General features: G+C 46.8%; 1 protein-coding gene across 1 annotated transcript in view; it reads right to left on the reverse strand.

Annotated features, from left to right (window-relative positions):
- The window catches only part of LOC144138975 (nose resistant to fluoxetine protein 6-like), a 100,771-nt gene that overhangs the window by 50,455 nt on the left and 34,872 nt on the right, over window positions 1–15,444 (reverse strand). Inside the window, exons 4-6 of the mRNA XM_077671478.1 lie at window positions 3,678–3,786; window positions 2,610–2,694; window positions 2,423–2,514 (exon numbers count right to left, since the gene is read on the reverse strand). Coding sequence (XP_077527604.1) covers window positions 2,423–2,514; window positions 2,610–2,694; window positions 3,678–3,786 — 286 coding nt within the window. The remainder of the gene's footprint in view (window positions 1–2,422; window positions 2,515–2,609; window positions 2,695–3,677; window positions 3,787–15,444) is intronic.

Below are 15,444 nucleotides of genomic sequence, written 5' to 3' on the forward strand. Positions count from 1 at the left end.
AAGCTGTTGAGCAAATTGTTTGTGTATGGTGTCCGCAATTAAAAATACCAAGAAAATTGTTGTTATTATTGTTCCTGACCGACCATTCGTGCACGCGTGCCTCGAGCGCACGCTCATCAAGCCTAGAATACCCAGTTAGGGATATTGGCGAAAATTGGCCACAAAACACTCCAGCGTTGGCCGTATCGTGGCAACCATTGCTCGGAACGAGAAAGACACGTCACAGCGTACGCCCCTCGTTCGCTCGTCCCCGTGTCATCGTGCGCATGCGCTCTGTGTCGTGCAAGAGCCGCGGCTTGAATGTCGAAGCTGCTGTAGGGGATCACTGACCCCACACGGTCTGGCCTATGCGGATAGTTCGCCCGGCCGACGGGGAAGAGGCCACTCTGCTTAGAGAGGCGCGGTGTGCAAAGCATCTGCTAGAGACGATACGTTGCGCTTGCAGAGTGGCGTACGAAAACGTCGACCAAATCGACGAGCTCATTCTGGCCTTGCTCAACATAACGTCGCTGAAATGCCATGATGCCATGCCACCGACGTCTAACAGGACACCACAATGACACTGTAACTACACTTTGTGTCCGTCAATGATCACCTACAACAGCTCCGTCATTTATGTCTTCCGCGGGAGGGCAAGATTACCTGAATTTTTTGTTTTCTGACTGTTAGGGATATATGCTATGGATTAAACGTTTCCATGTTAGTTCCTATTCGGAAAGAGTTTATTGATATAAGCTTCGACTAGAAGTTGATGCACCAGAGATAAATTAATGTGGTTCTTCATTCAATGGCGGTCTGGAACATTTATCAGTGGAGGGAAAACAAGGCAAGTGCTGCTAGGCGAGAAGCTGAAATGTCGTGCATGCTTTATGTGTTCGCTATCCTGTTTGGGGGTGTAGTCAAGGAACCCTAAATAAGCTCCTCCATTGCAAATACGTACTATTAGCGGCATTGAAACCCCGGCACGTAAAGTATGAGCCTGAACCCTCAACAGTTTCGAAAATACAATCATGAACCCTCAAAAGATACGAATTTCCTTCAGCAGAGGAAAAAAATTAGCAGTGGCTTAGCTCGGCTATGCCAGGATATACGTAGCGTGAGCTAAGGTTCAGCTGGTTATTCTTAGTTTTCCTGGTTGTCTAGGATTAGCTTGCTTATCATGCTTACTGCTGCTTCAATGAGGCACACACGCTATATACGCATTATGTGACACATGTATATTTATCAAGCGGCTCTGGCGCAGCGTCACCAATCGAATCACCCCAGAGCTAAGCTGGTTCCACAGGCGCACGCCGGTGTTGCTGCGACGCACGAGCCATCGGTTCCACACCCGGCCACCCCTCGCATGATCATCAAGTGGACCGGGCCGCCACGTGCGGAACGGAGGTCGGCGAAGACGCTGGGCGCATGGAGTGTGTGAGACGCCGGGCAGCGATTAACGTTCTGTGCGCCGTGTGACGTCACTGCTCCTCGCGCACGCGTAGAACGGCTCTCCAGGAGCCACGCGAAACTGCTCAACCTCGGCCAGTGTAGCTCACGCTACAAAAGTACATGTTGAGGGCTCAACCCACGCCGTGCAATGCCATGTTCTGACGCTGACATGACGGCACGGCATAACCGAGCAAATGTCATAGCCGCATAACTGTGTTGGAACCATGACATCAAACTGCATCTCATTTATCCTGTCGCGCTTGTATTCCGGCTTCCTGCGCCTCCCTTAGTATATATGGCAGTTGTGTTGCTTTGGGCTATGGGAACATATTTACGGCTGCGTCTGCAAAGTGTGTTATTAGGCGAGTGTGGAATTCTGGTTTGGTAAAATGCTTTGCCCTTAGACTTCAATTCGTGAAAATGGAGCGTCCGACTAAGGAAGCTATTCGATTTACTCCCTCCGAGTCTGTCCCGTCGGAGTGTCGATGTTGAAGTGTTGAGTTTGTTGATCTCGAAGTGTTACCCCTAGCATTTTTTCCCGTGGCTTATCAGGTAAATTGAAGTTTTATTTGACGTTGCGTCGCCCTACTTCGTCACCGGGATCTATTAAAAGGCCGGGTAGATATACGAATTGTGGTGGTGGCTTGACTGCCCTTCACACCACGTTTCATTCTGGCAATAATTCTGGCAACAATTCTGGTAACAATAATCCGAACGAAAGACCTCATTTATGCCCTCAAAGAAAAGGGAGGCATCGTAATGGGGGCGTGTTTCTGAAAACTGCTGATGGTGGCTTTCCGCACAAAAATGTCCGTACCCACTATGAGGCACCCAGTAGTGTAAGGCTGCGGGTTTACTTATACCTAGAGTGTTCGCAAGCGGAAATGTCATGCACATGGACATAACTGCTTCCCGACTTAGTCGGCAGCTCATCGCCTCACTCACAGCGCTACCGTGTTGGGTGTCGTTTACACCGGAGAAATGCACCTACGCTTTATCTGGCTTGAGTGCTTCTTTTGCGGGATGCACACGTCCACGGCTGTTCCGAGCACGACCATCAGACCGAGGGAGCCCAGAAACGCTCTGCGGAGAGAAAGGCATTGAAATCAACAAGACCGCCTGTCTCTGGATGCTTTGTTGGTCCGGCACTGCGGGGAAGCACGCGGGAATTTACTTACATAATGATGATTTGGCCCCTCGTTACAGCAGGGGCAACTGAGGTAACGCAGTCTGTGACGGTAACACCTAGAGACGACGGGAGCACTGCAATGGCAAAACGAAACCAGTGGTGTGATTTGACGGTACAATTTATCTAGAGTGATGGTTCAAACTGACTTTTTTTTCAGAACAAAAAATTACGAGAAGACCAAAGCACCCCTTATGATGAATTGATAGCGAAAGCATTAGAGTCAAACTGTGTAACGTGCCCTCTGCCTTTATCATTATCTTTTTCCTTTTGTGTCTTAATTTTTCTTCTCTCAGCTACTATGAGCCGGCACGTATACCCGAAATCGCATCACCGAGCAAATATGAGATTTGGCCGAAACGTGTTATATGCTCAAATAACTCATCCGGGCTTTAGTACATGTCTCTAACACACACATAAACAGAAAAAGCTCGCTGGGTTGCTCATAGCCTGTGATTGTATAACTGCCGCATACACCTCTCGAGTTCACGTATGGAGCGCATGAGCAACGAGTTTGTTAAAAAGGTCTTCGCAGTGGCCTCAAAAAGTGCAACAGTAAAGTCACGACATTGTTTCATTGTGACATGGCACGACCTCCACTTTCAAGGTTTTGACGTTCCCTGATTCCATGGTTAGTGCCACCTATTTTTTTATATTCACACTTCCTACCAAATAAACGACACCGAAATCTGTTGAAAGCTGACGTCGTACAGTCGTCCAGGAATAGCAGCGAGAGAAAAGGCACTTTTCAGGGATTTGTCTCGCAGAAAAGTTGATACAAGTGTTCAGAAAGAACTGAGAACACCGCCTAAATGTTTAAGACCTTAACCTAATAAACTAATCAACTTTTTGTAAATACATGAACTGTCTCGTTAAGAATGTGCACACATGAATTTTCCCTTCGAAATAGCAGAAAAAGAGTCAAACTGCGTCATGAGAAAAATAGGGCTTTTCTTGTATACATATTCCTCCCGCCTAGACGAAGCGACCGTCTGGGTCATATTCCAGGGAGTCGATGCTTCCCATACAGAGGTCTGCGGACATGGACAAAGAAAAGTACCTGCTCTGAACAGCTTCTGTAGATCTTCCTCGCTGCATTCGTCGAGCGTGCATATTCCGAGGCGCAATATCGGCAAGTTATCATAAAAAGCCTCCAAGAATTTTTCTCCCTGCGTACAGAAACAAACAACACGCTTGAGTGTTCCTGACAAACGCTTGTACTTAGTCCATCCTGGCAAAAGCGCAAGAAAAAATATCAATGAGAAATACTTTCGGACGAAGCACACATTTTTATTTAACGCGCATGCTTTTCTATGTACAGGGCCAGGTGCTACATGGTGGTCGGTCGACGCGCAGTTGTCTGATCCGTTCATTTTTTACGTTCTGCTGCAAGGTAAAACGGAAACCGGCTTTCCCGGTTTGATTCATAATGCGTTTTGATTATCATGAAAAGTTTGCAACGAAGTAAAATTGACAGTCGAACTAGTTGGTGAACATACATTGTTGAAAATTAAGCGCGAACTATAAAACACGGACAAGAAAGAAGGACCACACCACCCGCGCTTACTAACAAACTGAAAGGTTTATTTTCACAGAAAACACACACACACACACACACACACACACACACACACACACATATATATATATATATATATATATATATATATATATATATATATATATATATATATATATATATATATATATAAATCTAGAGAAAGATAAACTCACAAAGCGCGCAGAAATAGTATAAGTAAAGAGTCGGATACACAGCAAGAACAATAACAAACAATGTTTACTTACGTAGCGGCAATGGGACTTGCCTTCATCAGAGTAAAGTTACATGATTATGGTGTCGCAAACATTGAACACATTTCTTATATAGGTTTGCATAAAACTGTAAGAAGGAATGGAAAATGTTTCGCAAATGGAGAGTGTGCATACAGTCAGGCTACGCCTACGTTACAACATCAACCAACAAAAAAAAAAAAAAAAAAAAAGGGGGGGGGGGGGGGAGCAAGAGAGAGAAAAAGGGGTCGTGTTAACAATGCAGCGTTCAAGGTTGCACCATGACGGGTCAACGTATGCCGCGCGGGTTGCAAGTTCAGACAATGGGGGATAATGGTCAACCGCGGTTTGTAAAGAAAGGGAAGAGTATACAGCAAGGTATTCAGTGGCTGGGGAGACTGGTTCTAGGGAAAGCGAAGATGGGTGTGCCCCCCGCGGATGAAGAGAATAGATAGGGTGCACAAAAGAGCATTTCACAGAAGCTAGCAATCGAACAGGAAATAGGTAGGGTCACAAAAGGTTAAACATGAATAGATCACAAAGAGTTAAACATTCTTAAGTGGTGGTGGGAACGAGGCCTCCTTCTCCCGGACAAATGGCATTGTTGAGCCGCATTAAGCTAACAAAGCTGCTGTATTAGGAGAGTTTCTGCGAATTCTGATGGCAAACTCGAGGGTAGGAATAATGAACATAGTTATCAAAATTATGAAGCCGCTAAGTTTATTCGAGGGATAAGCACGTTAATTTTCCGTAACTTTCATTAATTCCAAGTGTGGCTGACCCAAACTTATAAATGAGATAAGATTCCCGAACCTCGCGGTTGTGGTGCGTTTTGAAGGCGGATTCTAAAATCGTTGCTTTAAGATGATCAAATGCATGCCCGGGACTGTTCACATGTCTTGACAGGGGCAAATAAGGGCAGCTTTTTGCATGAGAGCGGTGATTATTGAACCGTATTCGGAAGGGCGTTTCAGTTTGGCCGATATATTGTTGCCTACAAACAGTGCACTCTAGAAGATATACGACATTAGCGGAGTCACAGTTAAAGTTACCTTTTATATTTACGTAGTAGTCTGAAGCCGTGCTGGTGGCGCGCTGTGTAGTGGTCATGTGTGGGCATACTTTACATCGGGGTTTATTGCAGGGCATGCAGCCAGTAGTTGCCGGTCGGTTGATACGAGAGTTAGTAAGAAAGTCCCCTAAATTCTTATTACGCCGGTAGACAACGCGTGGTGGTTCGGGGAATATACTTTTTAAGCGGTCACTTTGCATTAGGATATTGTGATGTTTTTTTAGCACGGTTGACACTCTTGGAGCGGAGGATGAGTGGGTTAAAACTAAGTTAGTTTGCGGGTTCCCGTTCGGGGCTTTTTTCTTACAGATTTCGTTACGGTCTAATTGGTTGGCTCGCACAATAGCGTCGTCGATAACTTTTTCCGGGTATTTTTTATTCAGGAGGGAGGTCTTGAGTTCTCGACAGTTTGAGTCAAAGTCGGCTTGGTTTGAGCAAATTCTCCTAAATCGGTGGGCTTGGCTGTAAGGTATTGCTGTCTTGCAGTGTCTTACATGGCTACTTCGGAAGTGCAAATACTGCTGCGTGTCTGTCGGTTTTCTATACAGTTTAGTTTGAAGCCGACCTTGGAAGGTAGTAACGGTGACGTCCAGAAAGTTTACACTGTGTTCCGAATAGGAATGAGCAAGGGAAATACTAGGATGGGCTAGATTAAATGCCTCAATGAAGGTGAGGAGTTCCGCCTCACCGTGTTGCCAAATCATGAATATGTCATCAATATACCTTTTATAGTACATTGGCTTTAAATTTTGGGTGTCAAGAAAGTTTGATTCGAGGTGAGCCATAAAGATATTAGCGTAGTTAGGTCCGATTCGAGTTCCCATTGACGTTCCGCTGACTTGCACGTAATGAACTCCGTCGAACTCAAAATTGTTAAGTTCAAGAATAAGCCTAAGGAATGTTTGGAGAGCAGAAGAATCGATAGGTTTGTCGCACGATGACTGCTCATACGCAAGGGATACAGCGGCGATGCCATCTTCATGGGGGATGTTAGTATACAGTGACGCAACATCAAGGGTGACTAGAAGGCAGTTATCAGGAACTTCAATTTTTGAGATGTCTGAGAGAAAGTCATTGGTATCCTTAATGAAGGAGGGAAAGCTGGGCGGAATGTCGCAAATGAGATTATCCACATAGCGCGAGAGGTTTTCGGTAACAGTGCCAATGCCAGAAACAATGGGGCGCCCTGGGTTGTTCACCTTGTGAATCTTTGGGAGAAGATAGAATTTACCGGCTACTGGGCTTAAGGGGGTCAGGGAACGAGCCGTGGTTTCATTTATTGTTTTATTTTTAACAAGCTCAGCAAGTTTATCTTTGACAATTTGCTTATAAACTTGAGTGGGATCATTGGGTAGTGCTTTATAGAACGTCGATACTGATAGTTGCTTATTGGCCTCGTTAACATAGTCGGTTTTGTCAAGGATTACGATTGCGCCTCCCTTGTCGGCAGGTTTAATAATTATGTCGGGACAGCTTGCGAGTTCCTCTAGGGCTTTCTTTTCGTTGGTAGTCATGTTGTGGCGGAAAGAATTTTGTGTTTGGTATGCTTTTCGCACATCGCATTGGACAGCTTTGATGTACATGTCGAGGCAACTATCACGCTGTGTGGGAGGGGTCCAGTGCTTATAGCTAGGTAGGGTTCTGCGGGCTTCTTCCGTCGCGGGGTGATCGTAGAAGTATTCTCGTAGCCTCATGTTTCTGGCGAAGTTATCTAAGTCCTTAAAAAGTTGAAATTCATCAAAACCACCAGTAGCCGGGCAAAAGTTTAGGCCCTTTGACAAGACGTTCATCTGAGCTGGGGAGAGGGTTATGCTTGAAAGGTTCATTACATTCCCGGTAAGGTTTTCTTTTGTGACGGCAGGCGAGGGAAAAATATTAGTACAGTGGTTTAACTGAACTGTTTGGGGTGCAGTAGTCGAAGCATTTATTACAGTCGTAGTGACATTATCGGCCGTATTGTCAGAGTTGGGGCAGTTACTAGTGCCGGAGCTTGTTAGGTTCTTACGCATGTGGCCAGTGTTAGAAATCTTATCTCGGTTAAACTTTCGGGCTTTTGTTCGGGATATGGCGGAGGCCGTCTTAGACTCGTAGTTGCTTAAAAGGTTCAACTCTCTTTTGCTTAGTCCCTGACTAAGTAGTTCCTCTTTCTTTCGGAGAGAATGGGCCGTAGTTTCGTAGTGATTGAGGATTATTTCAGTTAATTGTAAAGATGCTTTATCGAGTACCTGTTTCCACTTATTCATGTTGGACGGGGAGAGTTCGGTAGTAGCAGGTTTTATTCTAATCCTAAGACCCCTGGGAGCGACCGCGGCAGTCAAGTACTGTGCAAGAGCGGAAACGTGCAATTCGGAACGTACGCGCTTTTCGGTGATTTTTCTTAGCTTTAAAAACTGTCTTGAAACGGGGAAGGAGGCCGCGTTACCTGTTTTTTCGTGTTGTAGTCAGTTGCTGCTATGCCGATTCTTTCGAAGGTTGTAAGGGCATGTGGCACGGAGGGCTGGATTTTGGACCCCGGAAGGTCCGGCGGACGCGCTGCTGTTGGTTTTCGTGGGCTCGGCGGTCGCTGAAGATGCGGAGGTTGGGCGTGGCATGCTGTTGGTGCGGCGCCGGTCAGGGAGCTTCTTAGTGTCGCCGCGAGCGTTTCCTCGGGGCGTTGTGGCCGCTGCAGGTTTGCCAGTAGGGGTTGGCATGTCGCTGGCGCGACGCTCGTCCGTGGACTTCGGGGTTGGGGCGCTGGCGCTCGCCCGGGGCGCCGTGGTTGTGGTGGATCTGGGGGGCGGTGGCGGTGGGCTGCTGGCACGACACTGCTCCGGGGTCCTTACACTGGATAGAATTGGAGGCAGTGGTGGGAAGTCGCTGTCATTTGGGAATATAGCCGGGGCTGCAACTGGGTCGGCGGTGCATGCGAAGTCGCGCCAGCCCAGAGGGTTGCAGCGCTGTTGCATGAAGCAGAGTGCACGAATGTGGCCGGCCAGCAAGGCCACACCCTCGAAGCTCGGGTGTAAGCCGTCCGCAGCGAGTACTCGGCAGGCTGGAAGGTGCTCAAAGCCATGATCGACGAAGCGGACAAAGCGTGAGTGGCGGCAAAATTCGCGGAGAAGTGAGTTGAAACGGCGTGCCTTTTCGTTGCAGCAGCGAGCGAAGCGAGAGATGCGGTAGTCGCGGCGGCGGTTAGCGGAGCGGGGAAGAATGAGACTGGCGTTAATAGTGGAAATGTTCGGTCGAGATTCCAGAATGAGGTCAGTCAGTGAGCGGTAGTCAGAGAAAGCATGTTCAGCGGAAGTAAAGCTGAGATCATTAGTACCAACATGCAGAAAAACTGTAGTGGCAGAGGCAGGGATAAAGTCGATCAGTGAGCGTGCGTCAGCAATGCATGCGCCAGGCTGAGAAACAAAAGCGGGGGTTCCAGGGCAGAGGGGATCGAAGTGGTGATACAGATACTTGGTCTGGGAGTCCCCGATCACAACTGCTGTGGTTTCGGTCTGCGGAAATTTCCAGATGATGCTCTTTGCTGTGGTCCTGTCAGCGCTCATGGTAGAAACAAATCTAGAGAAAGATAAACTCACAAAGCGCGCAGAAATAGTATAAGTAAAGAGTCGGATACACAGCAAGAACAATAACAAACAATGTTTACTTACGTAGCGGCAATGGGACTTGCCTTCATCAGAGTAAAGTTACATGATTATGGTGTCGCAAACATTGAACACATTTCTTATATAGGTTTGCATAAAACTGTAAGAAGGAATGGAAAATGTTTCGCAAATGGAGAGTGTGCATACAGTCAGGCTACGCCTACGTTACAACATCAACCAACAAAAAAAAAAAAAAAAAAGGGGGGGGGGAGCAAGAGAGAGAAAAAGGGGTCGTGTTAACAATGCAGCGTTCAAGGTTGCACCATGACGGGTCAACGTATGCCGCGCGGGTTGCAAGTTCAGACAATGGGGGATAATGGTCAACCGCGGTTTGTATACTCTTCCCTTTCTTTACAAACCGCGGTTGACCATTATCCCCCATTGTCTGAACTTGCAACCCGCGCGGCATACGTTGACCCGTCATGGTGCAACCTTGAACGCTGCATTGTTAACACGACCCCTTTTTCTCTCTCTTGCTCCCCCCCCCCCTTTTTTTTTTTTTTTTTTTGTTGGTTGATGTTGTAACGTAGGCGTAGCCTGACTGTATGCACACTCTCCATTTGCGAAACATTTTCCATTCCTTCTTACAGTTTTATGCAAACCTATATAAGAAATGTGTTCAATGTTTGCGACACCATAATCATGTAACTTTACTCTGATGAAGGCAAGTCCCATTGCCGCTGCGTAAGTAAACATTGTTTGTTATTGTTCTTGCTGTGTATCCGACTCTTTACTTATACTATTTCTGCGCGCTTTGTGAGTTTATCTTTCTCTAGATTTGTTTCTACCATGAGCGCTGACAGGACCACAGCAAAGAGCATCATCTGGAAATTTCCGCAGACCGAAACCACAGCAGTTGTGATCGGGGACTCCCAGACCAAGTATCTGTATCATCACTTCGATCCCCTCTGCCCTGGAACCCCCGCTTTTGTTTCTCAGCCTGGCGCATGCATTGCTGACGCACGCTCACTGATCGACTTTATCCCTGCCTCTGCCACTACAGTTTTTCTGCATGTTGGTACTAATGATCTCAGCTCTACTTCCGCTGAACATGCTTTCTCTGACTACCGCTCACTGACTGACCTCATTCTGGAATCTCGACCGAACATTTCCACTATTAACGCCAGTCTCATTCTTCCCCGCTCCGCTAACCGCCGCCGCGACTACCGCATCTCTCGCTTCGCTCGCTGCTGCAACGAAAAGGCACGCCGTTTCAACTCACTTCTCCGCGAATTTTGCCGCCACTCACGCTTTGTCCGCTTCGTCGATCATGGCTTTGAGCACCTTCCAGCCTGCCGAGTACTCGCTGCGGACGGCTTACACCCGAGCTTCGAGGGTGTGGCCTTGCTGGCCGGCCACATTCGTGCACTCTGCTTCATGCAACAGCGCTGCAACCCTCTGGGCTGGCGCGACTTCGCATGCACCGCCGACCCAGTTGCAGCCCCGGCTATATTGCCAAATGACAGCGACTTCCCACCACTGCCTCCAATTCTATCCAGTGTAAGGACCCCGGAGCAGTGTCGTGCCAGCAGCCCACCGCCACCGCCCCCCAGATCCACCACAACCACGGCGCCCCGGGCGAGCGCCAGCGCCCCAACCCCGAAGTCCACGGACGAGCGTCGCGCCAGCGACATGCCAACCCCTACTGGCAAACCTGCAGCGGCCACAACGCCCCGAGGAAACGCTCGCGGCGACACTAAGAAGCTCCCTGACCGGCGCCGCACCAACAGCATGCCACGCCCAACCTCCGCATCTTCAGCGACCGCCGAGCCCACGAAAACCAACAGCAGCGCGTCCGCCGGACCTTCCGGGGTCCAAAATCCAGCCCTCCGTGCCACATGCCCTTACAACCTTCGAAAGAATCGGCATAGCAGCAACTGACTACAACACGAAAAAACAGGTAACGCGGCCTCCTTCCCCGTTTCAAGACAGTTTTTAAAGCTAAGAAAAATCACCGAAAAGCGCGTACGTTCCGAATTGCACGTTTCCGCTCTTGCACAGTACTTGACTGCCGCGGTCGCTCCCAGGGGTCTTAGGATTAGAATAAAACCTGCTACTACCGAACTCTCCCCGTCCAACATGAATAAGTGGAAACAGGTACTCGATAAAGCATCTTTACAATTAACTGAAATAATCCTCAATCACTACGAAACTACGGCCCATTCTCTCCGAAAGAAAGAGGAACTACTTAGTCAGGGACTAAGCAAAAGAGAGTTGAACCTTTTAAGCAACTACGAGTCTAAGACGGCCTCCGCCATATCCCGAACAAAAGCCCGAAAGTTTAACCGAGATAAGATTTCTAACACTGGCCACATGCGTAAGAACCTAACAAGCTCCGGCACTAGTAACTGCCCCAACTCTGACAATACGGCCGATAATGTCACTACGACTGTAATAAATGCTTCGACTACTGCACCCCAAACAGTTCAGTTAAACCACTGTACTAATATTTTTCCCTCGCCTGCCGTCACAAAAGAAAACCTTACCGGGAATGTAATGAACCTTTCAAGCATAACCCTCTCCCCAGCTCAGATGAACGTCTTGTCAAAGGGCCTAAACTTTTGCCCGGCTACTGGTGGTTTTGATGAATTTCAACTTTTTAAGGACTTAGATAACTTCGCCAGAAACATGAGGCTACGAGAATACTTCTACGATCACCCCGCGACGGAAGAAGCCCGCAGAACCCTACCTAGCTATAAGCACTGGACCCCTCCCACACAGCGTGATAGTTGCCTCGACATGTACATCAAAGCTGTCCAACGCGATGTGCGAAAAGCATACCAAACACAAAATTCTTTCCGCCACAACATGACTACCAACGAAAAGAAAGCCCTAGAGGAACTCGCAAGCTGTCCCGACATAATTACTAAACCTGCCGACAAGGGAGGCGCAATCGTAATCCTTGACAAAACCGACTATGTTAACGAGGCCAATAAGCAACTATCAGTATCGACGTTCTATAAAGCACTACCCAATGATCCCACTCAAGTTTATAAGCAAATTGTCAAAGATAAACTTGCTGAGCTTGTTAAAAATAAAACAATAAATGAAACCACGGCTCGTTCCCTGACCCCCTTAAGCCCAGTAGCCGGTAAATTCTATCTTCTCCCAAAGATTCACAAGGTGAACAACCCAGGGCGCCCCATTGTTTCTGGCATTGGCACTGTTACCGAAAACCTCTCGCGCTATGTGGATAATCTCATTTGCGACATTCCGCCCAGCTTTCCCTCCTTCATTAAGGATACCAATGACTTTCTCTCAGACATCTCAAAAATTGAAGTTCCTGATAACTGCCTTCTAGTCACCCTTGATGTTGCGTCACTGTATACTAACATCCCCCATGAAGATGGCATCGCCGCTGTATCCCTTGCGTATGAGCAGTCATCGTGCGACAAACCTATCGATTCTTCTGCTCTCCAAACATTCCTTAGGCTTATTCTTGAACTTAACAATTTTGAGTTCGACGGAGTTCATTACGTGCAAGTCAGCGGAACGTCAATGGGAACTCGAATCGGACCTAACTACGCTAATATCTTTATGGCTCACCTCGAATCAAACTTTCTTGACACCCAAAATTTAAAGCCAATGTACTATAAAAGGTATATTGATGACATATTCATGATTTGGCAACACGGTGAGGCGGAACTCCTCACCTTCATTGAGGCATTTAATCTAGCCCATCCTAGTATTTCCCTTGCTCATTCCTATTCGGAACACAGTGTAAACTTTCTGGACGTCACCGTTACTACCTTCCAAGGTCGGCTTCAAACTAAACTGTATAGAAAACCGACAGACACGCGGCAGTATTTGCACTTCCGAAGTAGCCATGTCAGACACTGCAAGACAGCAATACCTTACAGCCAAGCCCACCGATTTAGGAGAATTTGCTCAAACCAAGCCGACTTTGACTCAAACTGTCGAGAACTCAAGACCTCCCTCCTGAATAAAAAATACCCGGAAAAAGTTATCGACGACGCTATTGTGCGAGCCAACCAATTAGACCGTAACGAAATCTGTAAGAAAAAAGCCCCGAACGGGAACCCGCAAACTAACTTAGTTTTAACCCACTCATCCTCCGCTCCAAGAGTGTCAACCGTGCTAAAAAAACATCACAATATCCTAATGCAAAGTGACCGCTTAAAAAGCATATTCCCCGAACCACCACGCGTTGTCTACCGGCGTAATAAGAATTTAGGGGACTTTCTTACTAACTCTCGTATCAACCGACCGGCAACTACTGGCTGCATGCCCTGCAATAAACCCCGATGTAAAGTATGCCCACACATGACCACTACACAGCGCGCCACCAGCACGGCTTCAGACTACTACGTAAATATAAAAGGTAACTTTAACTGTGACTCCGCTAATGTCGTATATCTTCTAGAGTGCACTGTTTGTAGGCAACAATATATCGGCCAAACTGAAACGCCCTTCCGAATACGGTTCAATAATCACCGCTCTCATGCAAAAAGCTGCCCTTATTTGCCCCTGTCAAGACATGTGAACAGTCCCGGGCATGCATTTGATCATCTTAAAGCAACGATTTTAGAATCCGCCTTCAAAACGCACCACGACCGCGAGGTTCGGGAATCTTATCTCATTTATAAGTTTGGGTCAGCCACATTTGGAATTAATGAAAGTTACGGAAAATTAACGTGCTTATCCCTCGAATAAACTTAGCGGCTTCATAATTTTGATAACTATGTTCATTATTCCTACCCTCGAGTTTGCCATCAGAATTCGCAGAAACTCTCCTAATACAGCAGCTTTGTTAGCTTAATGCGGCTCAACAATGCCATTTGTCCGGGAGAAGGAGGCCTCGTTCCCACCACCACTTAAGAATGTTTAACTCTTTGTGATCTATTCATGTTTAACCTTTTGTGACCCTACCTATTTCCTGTTCGATTGCTAGCTTCTGTGAAATGCTCTTTTGTGCACCCTATCTATTCTCTTCATCCGCGGGGGGCACACCCATCTTCGCTTTCCCTAGAACCAGTCTCCCCAGCCACTGAATACCTTGCTGTATACTCTTCCCTTTCTTTACAAACCGCGGTTGACCATTATCCCCCATTGTCTGAACTTGCAACCCGCGCGGCATACGTTGACCCGTCATGGTGCAACCTTGAACGCTGCATTGTTAACACGACCCCTTTTTCTCTCTCTTGCTCCCCCCCCCCCTTTTTTTTTTTTTTTTTTTGTTGGTTGATGTTGTAACGTAGGCGTAGCCTGACTGTATGCACACTCTCCATTTGCGAAACATTTTCCATTCCTTCTTACAGTTTTATGCAAACCTATATAAGAAATGTGTTCAATGTTTGCGACACCATAATCATGTAACTTTACTCTGATGAAGGCAAGTCCCATTGCCGCTACGTAAGTAAACATTGTTTGTTATTGTTCTTGCTGTGTATCCGACTCTTTACTTATACTATATATATATATATATATATATATATATATATATATATAGAGAGAGAGAGAGAGAGAGAGAGAGAGAGAGAGTGTGGAAACATAAAAACTCACACAGAGCGCGAAAAAATAAGGTAAGTAGAGACAGAGACACATGAGAAAGACAATAAAACTAAAAATAAAGTTTCCTGACGTTTCAAGAAGAGGACTTCCTTTCTTCAGAGTACAGAATAAGTTGGTTTCAGGGTTATTTATATACAGAAAATTGTAGCAAGGCCGAGGGCAGGGCAAGGGAAGGGAGAGTTTGTAAAGTGGGATCATGTTTGGTGGGCAGCAAAAGAATTAGAGAAGTGGAAGAGGTAGACAAAAAGTAAATAAATAAAAATAAAAATACAAAAAGGATAACAAGAACCCACAGTCACGCGGTACGAACACGAGAAAAAGGAGCCAAACAAGAAAAGAAACAACGAGAAGAAGAAAAAAAATAAACAAGGTAATTCCCCCCTCCACCGTGGAAACAGGGGTGAAAAGCAAGGGTGGTGCAATCGCACCAGACCAGTATTCTGGAGGTCGTGGGTACGGATCCCACCCGGCGGGCATTTTTTCTCCGCTTTCTTTCGTTCTACCTTTCCAAATTCTTTATCTGTTTCAATGACCTACCACATTCTCCCCTTTGCTTTCCGAGGTTTTCTTGACTGCCAACTTTTATTTCTGTCTTATATAGCCTCTTATATATATATACCCTCATGACCACCAAAAGCCACCGTGGCGTCACTGCGACACGGAAGTACGGACGGTACGTTTCAAGCACCCTGATCGCACAGCAAGAAAACTGGCCGAAGCATTCCTCATGCAGATTATGGGCTCGGACTGCGTCAGCCATCCTCTCTCAGTATTTCTGCGAATGAAGTAACAGCTTAAGG

Source organism: Haemaphysalis longicornis, unplaced genomic scaffold, assembly GCF_048455015.1.
Source record: "Haemaphysalis longicornis isolate Haplotype H1 unplaced genomic scaffold, Haemaphysalis longicornis Haplotype H1 scaffold_5, whole genome shotgun sequence".
Lineage (NCBI taxonomy): Eukaryota > Metazoa > Arthropoda > Arachnida > Ixodida > Ixodidae > Haemaphysalis > Haemaphysalis longicornis.